The sequence below is a fragment of the Achroia grisella genome, unplaced genomic scaffold (genome assembly GCF_030625045.1).
Source record: "Achroia grisella isolate CSIRO2021 unplaced genomic scaffold, CSIRO_AGI_Agris_v1 utg402, whole genome shotgun sequence".
Taxonomy (NCBI): Eukaryota; Metazoa; Arthropoda; class Insecta; order Lepidoptera; family Pyralidae; genus Achroia; species Achroia grisella.
In genome coordinates this window covers 368,809-391,782 of record NW_026712841.1, presented here as the reverse complement: position 1 = coordinate 391,782, position 22,974 = coordinate 368,809, and the positions used below count along the sequence as shown (strand labels likewise).

Sequence of the window (22,974 nt, the reverse complement as noted above, 5' to 3'; positions counted from 1 at the left end):
TTTTATTTTCAGATGAAAACGACTTCTACTATACACCGGTGGAAAGAAACTTTGCTCAAGTTCAACCGCCTTTATTTCCAAATAGTCGTCCATCGAATTTCTTTGAACATGGGGATAATTACCGGGCCCAACCTGCACAACAAACTCTTTACAATGAGGGGCATGTTCGGTTCCCAAGTCCAAATTATAATCAAAATCCATCACCATTTCAACTGCCAACGGGTAGAAGTCAATCAGGCACACAGTATTATGTGAACCAACCCGAATTTAGTGCTCCTCCAACACCACAACGGCAAAGATTTAGGCCAGCTCTTCCATATAATTTTCAAATGGTTCACCCAGCTTCAACTAAGAGGCCCGATATATCACAAATACATTCTGTTGCATATCAGAATGATCCATCCAAACCTGAAACATTCCTAGGTCAAATCACAATCAACAATCCTGACATTGATTATTTACGTAACAGTAGATTTAAAAATATACCTTTTGATAATAATAGTTTAAAAAGTAATGGACAAAGTGGTCATATATCACATGATGAAGATATAGATAATGAAAACCAAGATCTTTTTGAACATCATAGAGTTACTACTTATAACCCCGGAAAACTAATAAGCAAGTCAAGACTGAATACAAATCATAAGATCTCTCCTTTCCATCATTACGATTCTGTTACACTAGAAGAGAAGGCGAACTTTCATGCTACTCAAAATAAGCCTATTAGCAGTAATAATGAAAAAGCTGATGATAGTAAGATATATTCACACAGTTCTTCCACTGAATACAAAGCATTATTAGACTTGGAACCTTTACTTGAAGATGATATTAGTGATATTAGCTCTTTTAGGGAGCTGATGAAAAATACCAGAGGATCTTTTGATGTTGAAGTAATAAAATCAAATAATAGCTATAGTGAGTTGGAAACAGCTCCTGATAATAAGCCAGATGCAAGTTCTATGAACACTGATAATATTTCTAAAAATATGCCGCCATATTTCAATATAAGTGAAACTACCTCTTCTGTTATTAGCAAAACGTCTACTGAAAAATCTATAGAAAGCCAAAATGTAGACGATGACATTGAAAGTCACGAGATTGTAGAAGGCGAAGAGTATGAATACTACGAAGATTCTGAAGATTCCGAAATTAAACATACTACACAACATCCTCAGACTACTGAACATGTTACTGATATTTATGACGAGTATGATTCAACTGAAGAAGGTGATAAATCTAACGATGAAAGTAAATCAAATGTTACGGTACATTTTGATGTTTCTTCAACGAAACCAATTAAAATAAATCAATTAATAGACGGCAATGTTAAACAATTTGTCAATCCGACAGAAATTGATGAAAAAGATGAACTAATTAATAAATCTACACCTATTTTCAGTAATATTCCCATATCTGAAGAAGAGGTTAGTTCTATAGAACAACCTTCAATTTTAGGACAAGAGGTGGTGTCTGTAGTAACTACAAAAAGCGTGGTTAATGGAACTATATCTATACCTGATATTACAATTGCCCCTACTACTGCAAAAGTAAGTGTAACACCAGAACCTGTTACTTTACAAAACCAACAAGATAAGGACACATCTCTTCTAGGTACTACAGAAAATGTAATTGTAGTAGCATCCGTTCAAACAAGTAGAAGTGTATCAGGCGCACGATTTCTACCGTTTCCCTCAGTAGGACAAGAAGGAAAGAAACAAATTTTAGCTGACGACCAAACAGATGAAGAAGAATTAGTAACAAAAGACCCAATGTCTGAGTTTAGTGGTCTTGTAAGCAGTTCATCTACTGAAAACATTAATGACAAATTAGACAGTATACAATCAGAGCTATCAAGTGCTGTTCTGTCAGGATCATTAGATAATGAAAATAAAAACATTGAATTAATAACTGAATCAACAACAGAATTATTAACTAGTACATCAACCACAACTACTACTCCATCTTCTTTAAATGTTTTTACACTTAAAAGTACCCAATCTACAATATCCACTGATAGATCATCTCCAGATCCATTACCAGTAATGATAAAGAAATTTGCTCCTCGAATTACAACATCGACTACCCCTAAACCAAGAAAGAAATTAGTTACCGTAATGGATGATTTGTCTGGATTATTACCACCAGGATATAAGTCTCGTACATCATATAAAGATAAACGTACTAGTACAACTACTACAACTACGACGCCTAAAACAACGACGACTACTACTAGTGTGCCAATGTCTTCATCAGAAGAAATAAGTAATGGTACCCAAGGACGCTCTTCAGGTATCAATAGTAAAAACAGGGTAATAGTTTTAGATGGAAAATCTTTACTTCCTAAGGAATATAGACCAAAAGAACATAAGGTACAAGAAGATTTATTTAAAAAATTACAAAAAGATGATCTTAGTAAATTTTTACCACCTGGTTATAAACCACCTGTTTCTGATGAACCTGTTTTAAAAGTGGCAACCGAATCTGACATTATCGATAAAGTTAAAAAAATTGATATATCTGAATTTTTACCAAAAGGATATAGTCCTAATTCTACTACAACTTCTACGACAGAAAAATCGATAAAAAAGGATAAATTAGCCGTCAATGCTGTTTCAGTCGACATATCTTCATTTCTACCACCTGGTTTTAAATTAAATATAAGCGAAAAAGAAAGTGATGATCAATTAACAAACTTTAAGGTCGCTGATGTATCAAGTTTGCTACCACCTGGCTTTAAAATAAACACTTCAGAAGAAGTTGTTTCATTTAGCTCTACTACAAAAGCCCCTGGAGGAATTAAATTAGTTTTTCCGTCCAGACCAGGTAGTAAAACTAATAGAAAAACTACAGCAAAACCTAGTGGTGGCCTAGGTCCAATTCCTGTTACACCTAAAATTCAAAAAGGTTGGCCTACAAGGTAATTTTCTATTTATTATATTGATTCTTGTGTAGCAAACATATAGTTTTTAAATATTTTTAATGCTTTTTTCACTTGCAGAGCATCAACTGAATTTACTGGTTGGCCGTCTCCTTCTACAACTCCCTTCTCTATAGAGAAGCTTCTAGAAGCACAAAGGAACGCCACTGCTACTAGTCCAATGCCCAATTATTCAACCGAGCCGACAACGCGACGTATTATAACGACTACTACGACTACACCTAAGCCTCCACCATCGACTACTCCTGGAGTATGTCGAAAGGAATGCGATATAGCAGCCACAATTAAAATAGTTGCAGGTAATCACGGTGTTCCTTGTATTCCTTTTTTGGATGATTCCAAGGAATAAAAATATAATTTATTATGTATTTTAATACTTTTGCAATTAGTGTTATATTCGTTAATGTTATAGATACATATGTTTACTGCTGTAATCATCTCAAATCAATATCTTTAGACTTTTATATGGGAAAACCTAATTTATTATTTATTTTTAAGGAGTTAAATGGTTACCAGAATTATTAGATCGTCATACAGAAGAGTGGCAACGACTAGCAAACGATGTAAAAGATGAAGTAAGTATTATTTGGTCCGTATTATTGCTACACTTTAGTATTAAAAAAAATATATAATGTTGTATTAATACATTAATATTAAAAAAATGCCTTTGTTAAAAAAAAATAATTTATTTAAATTTTAATACAATATTATTTTTATCTGCAGCTCAATTCTGTTTATTCAAAATCAGATTATCTGAAGAAATGGTATAAAAATATACGAATTGATGGATTCAGTCCAGGCTCAGTTCTTGTTGACTATTTCATTGAACTTAATGATGTTGATGAAAGAGTTGACACTTTGGATTTGAAGAAAATGTTCCATAAATCTCTTCATGACGCTAAAGCCGGTAGTGTAGTTGAAGAAGTTACCGTTCAACCAAAAGAAGAATTTGATTCAGACATGATGTTGGGAGATCAACCAGAAGAAGAGAGAATGAGAAAAAGTAATGAAAAAATGACAAAAACAATTGACAAGTCTGCTGGGAAATTGGAAATTGGAAAGTTCGTTATGGATCCTGCGTATACGGAATTTATTGGTAATTTTAAAATATATTTGTAAGTTTAAAAATATTCATTGTTTATACACATCTGGTAGTAAACTTTTATTATTTATTTTTCACAGTATTACCGAAACGCGAGGAACCCACACCTGTTCAACCTGAGGAAGAATCATTCCTACCACAATGGGGTATTGCTGTTATTGTCATAGCGTTGGCGTCCCTGCTATTTGTCGTCATATTTGGAGTCACTGTGGTAACTTATTTGATTTTTATCTTACTTTATAAAATAAAACTGGACCACAAATGTCGTAGTACAAGTACCTATATTATCAACTTAAATTCATTGCATTGATTTTAATGTCCTAAGTACATTAAAATCAACTCAAGAATGGTCCTAAGTACCTAAGTGCAAGATCAATTTTAAGGATCTAATAGATAAGACCACAAACGTTGGTCATTGATATAATGCCATTGTCTTACTCTTTTTTCTTAGTTTTCATCACAATAATAATATGTCCATATTAATCATTTTAGAATGTACTCAAAACCTACAAGTTTCTATTATATTAATATTTGTATATATATAGTTTATAATAAATCATGTACATAATCAATAAGGTATGACATTCCTATTTTTACTTACTTTACACATCACATCTAGACAGGTTCTAAATTTGACAACATATTCTACAGAGACAGTACAACTCGTGCTTATTATCTCCGTATTTCTTTTCTTTGTTATTTTGCCGATTATTTATAAAATCCCAATCAAGTAGATGTACATATCTCAAATTTAATCGAGCACACCTGCAAGTTCCTTTTAAATATTTAATCATCCTCCTTTTAGTTGGTGAATCGACAGAAAAGTGCTAAAGCCAAAGCACCAATTCCTCTTAGCGAGGATATGCTTCGAGAGCTGGATAAAAGTCATATGGGAGGTTTTGATGATATGCATCAGTTGAAGGAAAGGGAACTGCCCTATCTTCCATCTGGAAAGGTAATAAATGAACAAAAACTGTATTTTAAGTATATACCCTCATGGCTGTTATTCTAGATATGGCAATCAGAGGCCCTGTATTGAAAGTTGTGTTGGCGTTTTGATGAACGTAACGCAATACATTTCGCGGGGTTTATGAAATTCAACATGGCATGAGTCAAGTCGTCAAATAACTACAACTACAAAAACTAAATTAATACTAGAAACGGTGATTTCTAGTATTAATTTAGTTTTTGTAGCATTTTCATCATGAGTTAAGTAGAAATATAAATTGTCGCAAAAGTTAGGCCAGACGCGATGGGGTCAGCCGGTTATAGTCAGACTGAAATACTATAGGAAGACTGAAAACGTAATTAAAGAAATGTACTTATTTATTGATTTATTACTGAATATATAAATTGTACTTACATATTAGTTTAATTAATTTAACACTCATTTACAGCGTATGTCGACCGCTTTCATTGAACAGTTAGCGTATCCCAACCCTGGTGACTCTTGGCGGTCAGAGTGGACGCCTCAACTGCAGAAGTATATGCAGCACTACACTCCGGACTCAGGACGTGGCTCTCAAATATATGGGCCAGTAGGAAATGGATACGGGTACGTTTAGTTATTAATTTACAAATTTAATGGACAGATGGATGATTGTTTGTTACTCTTTCACGGAAAAAATACTCCATGAATTTTGATGCAACATTACATTAATATTGCCTATACATCAGAATAATACAAAATATGTATATAAAGTTATTATGTAAATTAGGCGAAATGTAAGAAATGTTAAGTAAGTCTGATGCAGACGAAGTTGCGCGGGTCAGCTAGTATAGTGTTGTCATAAGAGGAAAATTGACGTACCTCATATATACTAGGCACAATAAAATTTCATTTTATTATTATAAAGTATTTTATTTACCAAAACAGGCTTTGTATAAGACGTCGTTGTATTTCTAGTGAGTACTTTTGACATCATGCAGCTCAGTTTTTGACCTATTTTCAGCTTTAAAGGATTAGATATGAAAGTGAACTTATTGTGTACGGAGGCTGATAACTTAAGTCAGGAGTCTGAGTCTGAGTTTGAGAGAGTCAGTCTTTAAGTAGGAGTCAAAAGTGGAAACAATTTAAGGTGCGTCACATGACGACGTGCTATTCGTATATATAAGGGGCGGTTGCCGCATTCCATTATGTGCACTGTCAGCTCGTTTCCATTCTAGCATCATAAAAAGGTATAAAGTTTAATAAAACATAGGATTGATACTAATTTTGTCAACAGGTATGGCGGCGGTGGATCACAGCTCTATGGGCAGACCGGTGGTGGGTCTCAGGTGTACGGCTACACGGGTGAATACCCGCGCTCACACTACGGTCGGCGACGTTCTGAATACGATAGCAATTTCTAGAATACTCTAGCGATTATTATTGAAAACTTCTGAGACTTAACATACTCTTGACAATATCTTCTATTTAACCTCAAAAATTGCCCTTAGTCCAGCTTGTATATTTCATTAATTACCGAACATCTATAACAGGTTGTGAATGTTTTATCATCATCACAATAGTAAGAATTTTAGAATTTATATTTTATATTGTGCATGAAATTATAACTGCTTTTAGTCCGGCCTATAAATAACCATACAGTGCCAATCATGGTGCCAACAAATATTTCGATCACAATTCTTGTAATTAAATAACTAGGTAGTTTTAAATAAAATTATCTGCCAAAATATTAACCATACGACTGATTGTGAGATGTAAATATTGTAGATTAAGAACTCACTAATACTTTATTATATATTGTAAGTCGAGATTAGTAGTTGAGATCACGAGAGTTCATTACATTTGTGGCAAAAGTTTAATAAAGTACTTTCATTTTTATGTCATAAACTAATGTAATATACATTGATTAACTGATATATCTTATTATTCATACTTGAAAACTCGCATTTAGAATAAAAAGACGAAAATAAGATTATTAGACTTTTTTATTATAATGGTAATGTATGAAATAATTATAATACCTGCATTATTTAATATTGTCGCAAGTGTGGCGAACTCTCTCTGGCTCTCATATTTCTGTAGATATCTCTCTGCATACCTATATTTGCTCAGAACCTGTAGTAGAGCGTCTGTGGGCCGCGTGTGTGCGTGAAACGCCTCTTGTGCCAAATGTTCGTTCGTCCCTGTGTGTGTAAATATTATGTAAAGTATAGATGCACTAATATTGAATGATGCACTGCAGCCAATATTGGTCGTCAGTATTACTACTCTCTATCGAATCGTACCCGATTTTTTATAACAATATTGCTAAGTAAAATTGTAGCTAGTTCATGCAGCTTCAGCTTTTAGACATAGTCATTTTAGATGTAATTTCCTGATAATCAGTTCCTACTTCTTTGGTCTCTTTTAAAGATTTATAAATTGAGTATATAAGAAATACATAATTGAATAATAAATAAAAAACACTGCCATATCATGAAACATACGGAAGTCATATTTGCAAAAATAAAAATAGAATGTCACTGTTTGTTTGTTTGTTTGTTTGTTTTGAAAATTATGATTCTTATTTGAGATTAGTAATACAGACTATTAGTTGTGTTAGCCGTAGCCAACGTATTGTGGCTAGTTGCTGGATGGTTTGTTTATAAATGCTCTGTCTACAGGAATTGTGTGTGTGATTAGTATAATGCCCATAGAAATTCGAATACGTAACACGTCGAATTGAGAAACATTCATGTTATATATAATGTTAGAAATTGTCGTCGATTTCTAATTGTTTCGTGTAAAATCGAACAGGTATGGAGACATAAAAATCTATTTTTAATAATAGCAATTAGTAAAATTAACAACATTAAAAATGTGAAGTTTTTAAAACTTTAAAGTGTTTTTTCATTGTCTCAAATGATCATAGATATCGATAGTAATTGTAAATTTTTGAAATAATAAGCGTTATAATTGTGTATTTACCTACCAATTAGATTAAGTTAGTTGCATGAATTCATGTATATAAAACAATTTTTGTACATGTAGATTTTTAATTTAATTATTATTATAGTTATTGACAAATTACATTGTTAAGATCCTGAATATAGGCATAAAATATTATGATATTTTTTATTTGACCAATATTTTTATTTATCCTTTTTTATGTAACTGTTATGACATGTATATTTATACATACATATAACTGTTATACATGGGTATTTTTAGCATAACCTTATTTATCCAATCACAACATAATCCAGCATCAAATCAGAAACATTCATCCAAATTATGAGAAACGAAGACTAATACGATCTTCAAAACTCAACATCAAAGTTTGATTTCATGCATATTAATGACAAAGGGATCTTAATATAAATTATTACTCGAAATCGTACAAGTTATTGATAATGACAAGTTCTTTCGAAGAATTTTAATAACCTCGTTAGGGGCAGTCCAACATTCTACTAACTTTGTTTTGCACTTCAGCCGTGAAAGTTTCCTCCGCAGTCCGGAGATGACTTTTGCCCTATATTTAAAATATCAGAAATTACAAGTGTTTCATTACATACGAGAATACCTTCCAGTAAACCTTTGCAGTGTGATCTTCACTATTTCTGATACGATTATGGTAATATTTTTTTATCATTTTTTTTGTTGCTAAATTATAAAATGAATCTCAGATACTACATATCTAATGCAGATCTAAAACGAAATAATGTAATACATTCGTTATTGATAAATGTCTGAAATTGCAAAGTTGAAACAATGGTGAGTTCATTTAACAAGGAATTTAAAGTATCTCGTCGAGGACTAGCTGACATTTTGTTATCTTTGTTTTGCATTTCACCAATGAAAGTTTGGGCTGAAGTGTCGAGATGAGTTTCATAGCCCGAGGTGACAATTTGCTGCCTATTTGGTGAAAGCTCTCGAAAAGAAAGGAATACAAAATGGCCTCAGATAATCGATTTAAGAATTTGTTAAATAATACTTGTTATTCATTATATTCAAATTTCAATTAACAAGAACGAAAGTGGCAATCAAGACTACGGTCCACCTCGCGGTAAACAGACAATATAAAATATATTCGGGCATTACAGACACTTGTAGTATAAAAATCTTATATCACAGTAATTAAGTATAGTAGTAATTTCACTGTCATATCACAAACTTCTTGTCAAAATGCCCAATATATATGAACTTTACGCTCATCCTCTCCATGGAGAATGTGACTTCTCCATTTTTTTTAGTTTGAATAGCAAAAACGGGCTGATGTCAAGCTACGCTATATTATATTATAGGTATATTAAGTTTAGTTATATGTTACGCTACGCTCTCGATAACACGTGATACACATACGTTGTTATTCCGGAGGACTAAAATGTCATGTCTCTTATTACATAAATTCACTACTTTATCTCATCTTCAACCAAAAAACAGTTTACAAAGCCATCTATTTGTAGGATGAAACAAGTGAAACAAAGATAACCTAACCACCACGCAGACGACTTTTTATAAAGTCTCTCAGTCAAATTGCACAATTCTAATATAGTACATTAAAAAACTTTTCAACAACAAATATAAAAAATATTTCAGTATTTAGTTGAATCATTACAGAAATATCAAAAACATTTAGGAAATGTTGTCCTAAGTAAGCTCTTACCTTCTCTTCAGAGGAAGGTTAAGCTAACCCATGTCAAGATATGTTAAAAACTTTATGTAAAGGAATTGAGACGTCTATCGATAAGTTCTCCTTGGAAAGGGTTGATCATATACATAAATGGAGGTAGAGGCAGTGGGTACCTCAATTTATATGAAAATTAAACGGACGTAGGTACTACATTTTTTTACTTGCGTGTGTGACATTACACTAAAAATTTTGATAGAAAACTTTCGTTACGACGAAATATTTACGCTGTTCTTTATATAAAAGATAGTCCGATCCATTTTTGTGATATAGACTATATTCACGTCAAATTTCATTAAGATTCGTTCAGCTGTTTAGTTATGAAATGATAACAAACCGACAGACATTCGCATTTATAATAAGTAAAATTTATATAATCACTTCTTAGATTATATGGTCATGTACTACCTAAGAAAAAGTCATAATTTCGAAAGCGCGAGAAAACTACTCACCCCACATGTTAACGAAAAGGAACTGTCTATATTCTAACTGCCAGATTGACATAGTATCTATCTTTTTTTTTTAATTTTGGTATTTTGTGAACATTCTACAGACATAGCATAACAAGTTGTTACTTATTACATTGTGTCTATAGAATGTGTAAAAGTTTGCAAAACAGACTGTTCTTACCCTATACCCAGTTATTACCCTAAGTATACTAGTACCAATAAGTCTGTCAAAATATGACAAAGTACGACGTTGTAGAGGCAAATTGAGTACGAGATTTTTAATAATTTCGACAAAAAGTTTTAGGGTTGACAACCCTGCGCACTATTGCATCGAATCTTTTTACCAAAGTTTAAACATAAAATTAAAATAGCAAACAAAAATGAACGAACGCAATGTAAATGCAATCCCGCCAGCTAACCACATTGTACGTATCATAAAATTTAATTATGTTGATGGCAATTAAAATAATATATTTGATGTACTATAATAATATATTAACAATATAATCATATGCATATTTAAACTGTAAAGTTTTCCTCTCATTGTTTCTCTAGGTTGAAATTTATTATGACGTTAAATCAAGTCATTAAGTTGAAATGTTTTTGCATTTCTTAGTCCACCAGTTCAATGTATTTTGATTTCAAGTCATAAATAACTTCACTTCTGGTAATGACAACATAATTAGTCCTCTAACCGCTAAAGTAATAAACAAACTCATTAGAGTCACACTTTATCGAAGTATTTGAAAACGGCGAAAATGTCATTCTTCACACTTTTTTCGTACTAGTTACCGACAGACGTTGAAAGAAAGTTTATAGAAAATTTCCAATTTTCTTAATTTATCGTTCAGTAAGATTATTCTACAAAGTATAAGAAAACAATACAAAACCTAATGATTAAAATCGGTTAGGTCGTTCTAAAACTATGCCGTGACTAAAGGAAATTAGGATATAAATTGTCCTATTGACAAATTCGAAGAATGCGAAATAAATATACACCCCGCCCTATTCCCAAACATGGTAACAGCAATCTATTTCTACACCCTCGGTCATGGTCAAAACATCAACAGCGGTAGGTATTTTCTCTATCGAAAAACAAGTGATAAATTGTACCCATGTTCTAGGAAAGATTTTGGCACAAGTGGTAAGGGATCGACTGTTACGTAAACTTTATTGTGAGTAGTTCTTATTTAGGGTGTCTTGCAAATTTTTATGCCGTGATCCCTGCTATATTATGTACAGAACAAATTGTATCTACAATAAAATAAGGTGGTATGTTTTTTTTAAGTTTTTTTATTATTATGTCTCCAGATTAACCCACGGATTTATACAATAGTATATATAACAGACAAATACAAATATTTATAATACACAATAATTTTATTTGTATTCCAAATGAACAGCCTTCACAAAATACATATAAGAGCATATATGGTGCTATGTATTCAGTTATGAGCAATTGGTGTCCAGTTGTCCTTCGTCATTTTTACTACATCATCCTTCCACCTCAACCTTGGGCTTCCTAGAGGTATTTTGTGTTCTCATAGTTTCCAATACTAGTTCCCACTCCAGTTTTTACTAATATATTTCACCAGGTCAACCTCCACGCAGTCTCCTTGGAAACTTCATGGTTATTTTCTGGTGAATTAGATACAATGAGTAATCTAACCTGGCTATTTGCTAATCCTGATATTCCCCGTAAGCGTTATCCCACTTAGTAAACTACCAAAAAGGTCTCAAAAAGTCGTTCAGCAAAATTATTTAATAATATAATTTCAGCATTTGTAATTCTGTAAAATCCAAACCTTAGTCCCAGAACCCCCTATTCCTTTTAATTATGAAGAAAGAAGTGCTCGAATCTCACTATAAGCCCATGGAAAATATTTCTCGAGTACTATCTGAAATCAGCCCTTAATACTTAACGCTACATTCCCCTACAAGAACCCGTATCAATATAAATTTATCTCCTTAGATTTTGTCAGCGTTTTCGTTCACAAGATATAAGGGGGTCTCTTTATTTATTTGGATTAAACAATTTTTTCATGCACAGATGTTTTACACGTAATAATAATTATAATATAATTTATAGGTTATAATAAAATAATGTAAAAACTATTACTATTTTTTGCATTATCCATATTACTATTTCTATTCGATACTATTTTATTTATCTAATATTTTAATATGCCACATATTACCTATATATATTGAAAAAAATAGAACCGTTAACACGAACAATTCCAAAACCAACCTCACCTTTATCCCTATAGGAATATAAAAAATAAAATACTAAAAATATTTACATTATATTATATTTACATTAAATAGCTTATGATTAGCTATTTAATGTAAATATAATATATAATGTGGTGTTATAACACGACATTGGTAATATAATGGTACGCATAGATAAGGTTCAAATATTCTATTTCTGGAGTAGTTTTCAAATATATCTAAACTACTCCATGTATGCCTAGCCTAAATAAGAATATTAATGTTCTTTTTGTGCTACGAATGTCCGACAGATATGTTTCGTATAAGCTACTCTTACCCTCGTCGTGCCCCGATAGATAGCATGTTCAAAGATAACCAGTTACCTAGTATGAAGGTCAGTGAAACTGATTTGGAAACTACAAACTAGTTTTGAAGTTTATGTCTCTATAAATAGGATATGTTAGGGAGTAGTACACCTGGATTTAGATCCAAAGGTTATAAGTTCGAATCTTCCAGACCAATAAATTTATATATATGCCAATTTATATCTTCGACTGACTTTGGTAATGGAAATACTGATAACGTACATAAAATTAATCCGAGAAACTGTTGAATTCTAATATACCCTGCGAAATGTGTTTATCACATTGTGATAAGCTGAGAAAGCCTCTGTCTACCCCATCTAGGATAACAATCGTGATGGTATATTGCTATTAGTATAAATAGAAATACGATATGAACAGAGTTGTAAATGCTGGATGGAAATGAAATGTAGAGTCACAACGAACAATTTTATAAAACAAATACTTCAAATGCAATACACTTTGTATAACATCATTGAATCTTAGTCACATTAATATGAGACCACTCCAGAAGCTTCAACTTTAATATCAGTTTAAAGAATCCTCAAAATTGGTTCATATATAAACAGTTAATATACATATATAAATAGCTAATACACGTAAAATATCACAAAAAATACAGTCTAATTCGGAACTACCACGCTTTTTTTTAACACGGATAAAAAAAATTAAATTGCACTATTCATCTAGCCGTTTATTCACATTATGTACATACACTTTGAATAAGTGCCTCATTCCTGAGAATAGCAATTTTCTCGCAGTGCAATTTCAAGGCAGGTAAGTAGGTACTGGCGGTTCACCAATGTGTCGTGAAGCTTCCTAAATGTGATTATCTTAAGGTAAACGATCTGCAAGGAATAAAATAATATGGAATTTTCATATCATTACAGGACCGCTACACTTATCAATAACTTAGTAATCAAGAAAATCTATTTCCAAACCTAATTTTATTGTTACAAAATGTCAAGTTATTTTTTATTATATACACATCTACTTATAAATAGCACGAGTAGTTGGAGAATAGTATGGTAGTTGGTAGCTCTTAAAAAGACGGCTAACTCTTAATAACTTTTATGTATTATTAAAACATTTACGGTAAATGTACCTTATTCGTCTTATAAAATAAGAATCATAGTATTCTACTATATTACGACTGAAGTCGTTATAGTTATGTATAAAATGTATAACGTAGATATATGAAGTTATCTGTCTCTACACGTGACTGTGGTCTCCGGAATACCACATTCAGTTTAATCTAGCAGATCGATGTCGACTAATGAGTAGATTTGTTAAACGTTTCAAACAAATCCGCTTAGACTTCGTTAACAGTAATATTCTATGAGTACATGCGATATTGTTCCATACTGTAATATGCATACAGTTGAATAGGATATTGTATCTCATTCGTTATAAAATTTACTTTTCAGCCCTAATCTTCTTTTTCATAAAAACTAGAAGCAGTTATAAATCTATTTCTACTATTAAAGTCGTTTTATCACTTTCGTTCAATCTAAAATATCTATTTGCTAGATATCTAGCGAATATATCACGACGGTCTTACTAGCAATAGGGCCACCTACTAACTTTTACTAATGATCCCTTTTCCACTTATAACTGTTATTGTAGTTATTATATAGTATGATAATTAAATCACGTTACTTAGCGGACAGTGTAGTATAGTTGCTTTAATAGCAATAGGTCCAATAATCAATAATCCTCAGTCTCCAGCTAATCTTAATTGTATATTATTTGTATACACATATGTAATGTAAACAACAAAGAAGGATTACCCCCACACCAAAGAGACGAGATCACAAGCAATGTTGTTATAAAATATTGGAATAATGCCCTCGGAGCAAACAGGAAAAATGTTTTCATTCCAATGAAAGCCTGAAAGTAATGCAATCTCATATCCGTAAAATTACATTGATTTCTTACGTACCTGAGACCATATATTTTCATAGATGGTTGTAATAGAATTAATATAGATTGAATCGACTGAATTAATTTGGTATAAACATGTTACTAAGTATACATTTTCAGATTACATATTATATATCATTCTATACTACATACTTATCTATATACTCATCTATACATTTACTTAATATTTTTATTTAATTTATTAACTCTTTATTACACCAAATATCTATAGATGATGCCGAGAAAAATTTTGTCTTACGTCCTCCTTCGAAAATATAATATAATACTGTATTTTATCCACGGTACTAAATTTCCTAAGACAAACTCACTTTAATATTACATGGGACGCAGTATTAATATTTTATTTAAAAAATGACGTACCCTATATATTCAATCCAAGATACAGCGAGGATGATAATTATATATTTTGAGAACAATACTCACAGATAAGCAAATAAACCGACTACGCCTTTCATGCAATGAAATAACCATCGTCTTTGGCGTATACAAGAATAGCACCAAAAAAATTATACAAAATATAATACTGTCCGTGTTATCATAATACGTTTGAGTTGCTATTCCTGACGATTAGAATTTTATACCAGTAATTCCCCATCCGTATTGATTCAACAGTCAACAGAAATCTCATTTTAATATTACCTGGTAGGTATTTCATAAATTTTGCATCAACGGCGAGTAAACAATGACTTGCTTAGTTTTCACTAACTCTCAACCCATGTTACGTTGTTCATCATAGTGCCTTTGTAGTTGTGGAGGTAATAAATTGCTACGTCAGAGGTCTGCAAAATGCGGTTACAAGGTCAATCAAATGTTGATGACGTTGAAGCGAACAACGCATTAGCATTGCAAATGTGCCCACTTGCCCCAAGACGGTCCCAATTAATAACTCGTGAATTGAACCCGCCTGAATTATGTAAACCAACGTTGCCACTTCGTGACAAATTGTGGCGAACAATCACAGAATAATGTGCGCATTGGCCTATTTCGAATGAGTAATATCGAGGCGCCGCGCCGTCCACTTTTACGGATGTAGTTGGCCAGGCTGTTTTTACGGGCAAAACTTCATCAAGAGCCATTATTACTTCCCAAAGTGCAGTAAAAGTAAGTAAAGCACTCATTAGTCATGAAAATAGAACGATTTTAGTGAACAAAGATTCGAGAGCTCAGAATTATGGTTTTGTACATAATGTTTTATTTTACAATATTTATTTTTTTGTTTGAAATGGTAAATAAGCTGGTTGATCAGGTAGAAAATTATATTATACAATCACATGGACACTACGTATATTGTGTATAATAATATGAAACTAATGTAATAATAATAACAAATCTGGAGAATTTAGCGCCATCTAGTCCCAAGCGAAGGAGATGTGTTATGAATACCTGACAACTGACAGAAATACCCAAATAGATGTTTCTTTTGTAAATATCATATTATACATATAATTAGTATATTATGGCCTAATATCCTTAAAAAGCACTCAGTTCTTTTCTATTATACAAAAGTTTGTACTGAGGAATCAAACCCGCGACCATCGGAATGACGACGATGTGCTAAATCTCGGCCATCGAGAGAAGACAACATAACACGGTCAGTCAAGTCCTTCAGCGTCCGCGTAGGTACCTACTTATTTAAATTTTAGCCGATATCAACCGCGTATTATCAAAATTGCATTTGCATGCATTTACTAGACATATATTTGCAGCTTTAAGCCTAATTCTACAACCTAATTCTGAGTTCGGAAATGGTATAAAATACCATTTCAGATTATAGATAACAAGAATTAGGTCAGATTTAGGAGGAATACGAATACGAAGTTTAATACCGCCTTCTCTTTTACACGAGGAAAATATTATCAGCAAACATAAGTAATGTATGTATGTATATTGAGTTTTAAGATAGTATTGCATTCCAAATTTAGGAAGGATTTGATTATAATTGAATCGAAATTAAAAGAAAACCACTTAAAATACCATTGTTTCTTACTTGAACATTGTGAATTAATATAATATATCATATGTTTGAATGTAATTATAGGATATTATAATAATATAAGTAATTAAATACTAAGTTATTAGCATTGAATAACTATGTTATATTATTAAAAAAATAAAAATTGATACTAGCAAAATTAAACATACACAGTACAAATGGAATTTTCAATTTATTTATGTCTATGAATATATATATATATATAAATTGTTATTACAACGTTACTAGTTACTATATAGCATCTGGCAGAAATTATTTTAGGATCAAGGGTGGTGACCAGTGACCTAGAGCTACTTTATAATGTTATCCAATTGCTGACAATTCTCAATTATATTAGATTGAAATCGATTTGTTTGCGATTTTATATTAAGAATTTGACAGTTTTAGCTACAATCTATGTTTGCAAAACTGTAAATTTATGTTTGATTTAAATGAAAATCGTTAGCAACTGCTTTTTATAATTAAATAATTACTTGAAAAGTTAGAAAGGCTTACATTTTAGGATATTATAATAATAAGAAATGTAAAATCGAATACAATCGGAATAGTAACCCATGAGGCACAATTAGCGTAGACGAGAGTACCATCCCATTATCATACATAATAAACATGTCCTAACCTGAAACGTTTTTATGAAATAGTTAGACTTTGTTATGTATGTATCCATTAAGAAACATTTTGTTAATTCCTACTGAAACAAGAGTTAAGAGCAAAGTGATACAACACATTCTCTCTGCTCCTATTTATAATATATACTAGTAAAATCTCTTCATAATAACTACAATGTTCATTTCTTTGCTTAGTGGTGTGTACTTTAACATACTTGTATCTGTATCTGTATCTGCCCAACGCCTACTACATAGTTATCTACGTAATCTCTAAAACAAACAGTGGAGGATAAGCTAGGTGTCATTTCGGGGTATTATTGAAAGCGATCTCATAAATTCTATTTATAGGGGTCACTGGATTTTCATGCATGAAATGTTATAGAGAAAAATAACATAGCTTACGACTTTGTATTTTTTTGCTTATTGTACTAACATTTATAAAAATTAGACTGAAGGGAAAGTGTGTTAGTACAAAAAATAGTTAAAGTTAGGACGGTAATGCTAAAACAAAACGCGGTACAATTGCCATCTCGATGTTTATATATATCATACAATTCACTTAGCGCAATCTTAGGTAGATTGCGCTAAGTCCTAAATTAAGTTGTAATTTTTTCTTTTTTTGTAATATATGATTATGATATGATGCACCCGCTAGTGCCATACGCCATATGGCGGGGCATTAGTAGGGGGTGATACCAGTTATACGATATCTTCTCAAAATATTATATGCAATGGACGTAACACCGTGTAATATGAAATACATATTTTCATTTCCGCTATACGATAAGCATCGTAAAAGCTATTCTGTCTTGCAGGCTGACTTTTCAAAGCGTTCGAATCGAATTCTAACAAAAGATAAGGCACATGTGGGTTCAAACTATATTTAATCACTAGTGTACCAATTCACAATAAAATTCTTAGTAATTGTATGCCGTGGTCTTTTCTTTGTGAATTAAGACAAGAATTGCACTAAGTAATAAACTAGGATGTAATCCATTTGTGTACCAAACATACATATATTTTAACTTCCAAGCGTCTTATCAACTTTAATATTTTAAATATTAGCACCAGGCATCAGTAAAAAATATAAATTTACATACTAAGTTACTATCTAAGGTAGGTAGTAGATCACTATGGCACAACTCTTTAAAACCCTTTATAAGCTATTTATATGTCCCAATGCCCATGTTTGGTAATTACAATCATTTCTAACACATGCATAGTAATGATTTCGGCACATTCATCATCATACAAATCCCTTATTGGATGGATAATCCCACTACGAGACCGTGATCGGGAATCTAAATCCAATAACAGGAGGACAGAAGACCAGAATCCTGAAAATTAGATACTAGTATCAATGGATTATCGTCGGTATCAAATCGTATTTTACATGGATAATGTCTCCCATACTCGATACTGTATTAACCTACTTTCTAAACTCGATTGTATTTGTGTTATGTTACATAATTCTAACAATAATAACGAAAAAGAACGACCTGAACGAACGACTGGTAATCCTTTTCCGTTACCGTAAGAATCATCTCAATCGAATAGAATGTAACATTATGAATATTTAAATATCGTCTACCATGTAGATAAATACTTATTTGTTCTATTGGTTTGTTCTATAGAGCATCTATGGATTTTAATAATAACAAATAAATACAGCGAACTAAACATGGAAAAGATTATGTACAAATATTAATTATAATTAATACCAAATTACGATTTATTAAAGAAAGTAAATGAAGAAAAATTTATATTAAAACAAGCGGTTGTAATAATATTATAATATGACTTGTATAATAAAGTTCCAAGAAGTTACAGCACAAAAAGTTAATTATAAAAATTATGGCTTTCTCCTGAAATCACTCGCAAACTTATCACAGAACAAAAAGAAAAAGTGATAATAACATTAGACAAGAAATTAAAAAAGATAACAAGTAATGAAGTAAGTATTAGTGGATAAAGTATTAGAAATGCAATAGATCTCCAAAATAAATTTAAAAGTCATGAACTGCGAGTAGTAATAACCCATTAAAGTTCACAGCCCGCTTTTTGTCGTCCTTATACGCACACCCGTCTAACTATGAAATAATTTACAGTGGTATTCCACTCATATCTAGTTATTCTCAACGTATTGTTATAGCAGTAAATTTTAGTAATATGTATCTACGATCTACCACAATAGATAACACAGATCACATGGGAGAATTCATTAAGGTCGGCACTGACTACTACAGCCAGGTTATCCTGAATATTATTGTCAATTGCCGACTAAGTGATGAACACAATACTTTACAAGCCTTCTTTTTATTTAAAAAATAAATGATAGCAAATAAATACATCTTAGAAATAAACCATAAAGGTTTACTTCCTTATAAAAAATTGAGATAAATGTAATAAAAAGTATTAATAATGTGAGATTACAATTGCAAAAGGAATCATATAAGTCGCTTAACAATATAGCTATATCGTTAACTACAGCCGAATTGTAAAAGTCTATTTTTTAAAGTCGGTAATAACCACCTACATAATTTATCCGCAGTTATAAAATATAACATAACAAAAACCAACTAACTTCTCATTTATGGGCCTGCGTCACTGCAACACGTATTGAAATTAAAATTAAACTAAGTGGCATGGTAAACAGCTGTTAATGATCTATTGGTTTTGTTAGTTTTACCGAGTTCGACTTAGCTTAAGTCATCTTAGAAAAAAACGTTTGTATCAAATTTTTATCGTGCCTTTTTTTTATCATTAATATATACGTATATTACGTAAGATTACGTAATAATCAGAATATCGTCGATAAAAAATAATGTTCTTAAACGTGAACAAGACGACGAAAGAGTGCTAGCGATATTTTAATGTTATACAGAAATATTTTATTTCCTTCAGCCCTTCTTATTTTTCGCCCTCCACGGGCACACCATGAATAATTCAAACGATGTGAGATTTAGCTCAAATTAATTGTACAGTAACCGGCGTCCAGCCACAACATACATTTTCCATCAAAGGGATTTGCCCGAGGAATGCTGGCTAGGGACTATTACATGTGGGTACCTAATATATATACTATATATACCTACTGCTCTTGAACTTCACACAGTGACTATTTAACTTTCCACTTTGAAATTTTAATGCTGGCTATTGTGTACTATATATTTATAAGGGTCTACAAAAGGTCTGTTAAATATATTGTAATTGAAACTTTTGTATTACACATAGGTATAAGGTATAAAGGTAAGTATGAATGTTGACTTAGGTAATCTTAAACATGCTACATGTGCGTAAATTAGTAGTTAATATTTGTTCCATACCGTATATAAATTGTAGTGAGTGCAGTGTTAAGTTCTACAGGCGGCAAGTGTCTCTTCATATAATATAATACGCCTATGCTTGTTATTAAATACTTCTAATTGGAATCGAAAAATAATAATTTGGAATTATAAAAATATGTTAGTTAGGATATTAGTTATTACATGACATACATATATATATATATATATATATATATATATATGACCTAAATTTCTTGTAATCATGAATCATAAATCTCTTCCTAATCGTGAATATGTATATTCACGATTACAAAATTTGTAGTCTTATTTATTTCATTCCGGGCGACAAAAATGCGAATGTATAAATAATTCGTTATTCTACAATACCGCAGAAAAAAATTACAAACATGTATAAACATGTTGTAGTACGATTTAAAAATCCCACAAAAGTTACATCTAAACAAATGTCCTAAGTATATATGAATACACGTAAGTATAATTGTGACTAAAATTTTAAAGCAAACGCCTCCTGTAAATAAAATTAACTCATCCTTAAAATGAGTAAACAGAATTACGAGGTCGCTTTATACACTGTTCAAAACTATAATTACCTAACCCTATTATAGTTGAAAAAACATTAGTAAACTTATGAAATCGTATAAAGCTCTATGTTAATGTTACGTAGAGAGAACAAAAAGCTTGTTTCAGTGCAAAACAATAAGTGGCCGCGTGCGCTCGACAGCAGACCGGAAAATTGCTCAGAGAAGCGATTAAAGCCTGTAAATTGTTTCACAACAATAGGGTCCGTTTGCGACACATTTGTTGAGGACACCATTAAATCTTTTATTTTGTAGGGCAACGCGGAATGTCGTATTAGCAGCAGTCCATGCAAACTTAAAATTAACAGATTTATATTATAAAATCGGTTAAGGTTGCAAACGAGAAATTTCAAGGTTACTTCAATATTTTAATCTGAGCTCTCAATGTACAATGATCCTCGTAAATTAATGTACTTCCAATTAACTATGTTAGATGATTTCTATGAAATTATAAAAATAAGTATACAAAAATAAACTATTTCTAAAAAATCTTGGTTAGTTAGGTAGTAGTATAAACTAAAATTCGTGATAAAATTTATACAAGTGCCACAAGGTAATAAATACTACATGTTCCAAAAAATAATGATATAAATATGTTTACATACGACAACTATATCGCGTAATGTACACAAAAAATGAGAACCTCCTCCTTTTGACAGTCAATTGATAAATAGAAAAGTTTCGCTCCTTTCCTGTAGACTGTCATCCAAGCCAATAAATATTCCTACATACATACATATTTACATAACAATTTATGATCTCGAAATTGTACTATATACAAAATGTGTTTATCAGAATTACATAGCTACCTATGCTGAATAATATTAATGTTGTAAACCAAGTCGGCAATCGGAGACGTGGTTAATTTATTTTTATTCTTACGGCAATTATATATTTTTATGATAACTTTGATTGTTACTGGGTTAGTTTGAAACTTTCATCTTTCGGTATCTACTATTTCCTCTATACCTACAGAAATAATACTAATTTATTTTGGAATCAATATAATTCAATTACCTTTAAGAAGCTGGACGATATTGAATTAAATTTAGTATATAGATAGATCCTGTCCCACATGAACATACAATAGTGTAATAATTATTCATAATCACACGATCAGCACCAGCCAGTATATTTAACATTTTGTCCTTTACTATTAAATACTGATCTTTATACTAAGCGACGAGAGAAGTTTATATTAACTAAAATAAACTTGAACTATTTAATATCTAGTAAGCCAACTGGAAGCTTGAAGTTTGATAAAATCATAATGAATCTATGATTCATCACATAGTATTTACTACAAAAAGTAAGTATATGCTTGTTCTGTATTTAAATTAACGACATTAACTATTTCAGAATTCTTTAATAGAAGATATTAAAATATAAAACAAACCATTAAATCTCTTTAACTAGTTTTTTTGTACGACTTTGTTACAGTCTATATTAAAAGAAATTTCTTATTTTTATTAGATTTTTTTGCTAAGTCAACCCATTTTATTTATTCAGATGTCAGTAATACGTACAGGAAATTAACTAACAACAAAGAGTGCGACATTCCGGGATTAAAGAGCGGCATAAGCCATTAATCACGAGAAACTGAGAAAGCGTTTTGGGAAGACATTTTGCTGAGCTGTGTAGAATATAATCACGCGTTGGAACTTTAGATATAAATGTAGTACTAATAGTACAATGTGACATCTGACGGCGGTAAGGTCGTAATCTAAACTAATATTAAAAAGAGAAAAGATTCGTTTTTTATTTGTAATTTATAATCTCACTTTACATAACCTTATTTATTTATTTATAAATAGATTTATTTATTATTGGATGGAATATGGCCGCCCATATTACACTAGA

At 31.4% G+C, this 22,974-nt stretch overlaps 1 protein-coding gene and 1 long non-coding RNA gene across 2 annotated transcripts in view; one reads left to right on the top strand and one right to left on the bottom strand.

Moving 5' to 3' along the window:
• LOC131844379 (mucin-2) overlaps window positions 1–6,623 on the top strand; it is a 57,684-nt gene extending 51,061 nt beyond the window's left edge. The window contains exons 3-10 of the mRNA XM_059193249.1: window positions 13–2,917; window positions 2,999–3,237; window positions 3,437–3,513; window positions 3,662–4,034; window positions 4,121–4,251; window positions 4,846–4,995; window positions 5,438–5,595; window positions 6,266–6,623. Of these exons, the coding sequence (XP_059049232.1) occupies window positions 13–2,917; window positions 2,999–3,237; window positions 3,437–3,513; window positions 3,662–4,034; window positions 4,121–4,251; window positions 4,846–4,995; window positions 5,438–5,595; window positions 6,266–6,392 (4,160 nt within the window). The 3' untranslated portion in view covers window positions 6,393–6,623. The remainder of the gene's footprint in view (window positions 1–12; window positions 2,918–2,998; window positions 3,238–3,436; window positions 3,514–3,661; window positions 4,035–4,120; window positions 4,252–4,845; window positions 4,996–5,437; window positions 5,596–6,265) is intronic.
• Window positions 6,624–8,561: 1,938 nt separating this feature from the next.
• Window positions 8,562–20,647, bottom strand: LOC131844411 (uncharacterized). The gene is made up of 4 exons (XR_009357587.1): window positions 20,555–20,647; window positions 15,267–15,406; window positions 13,399–13,531; window positions 8,562–11,745 (listed from the first exon to the last, which is right to left on the bottom strand). It is a non-coding gene; the product is annotated as an uncharacterized LOC131844411 (long non-coding RNA).
• Window positions 20,648–22,974: the final 2,327 nt, after the last annotated feature.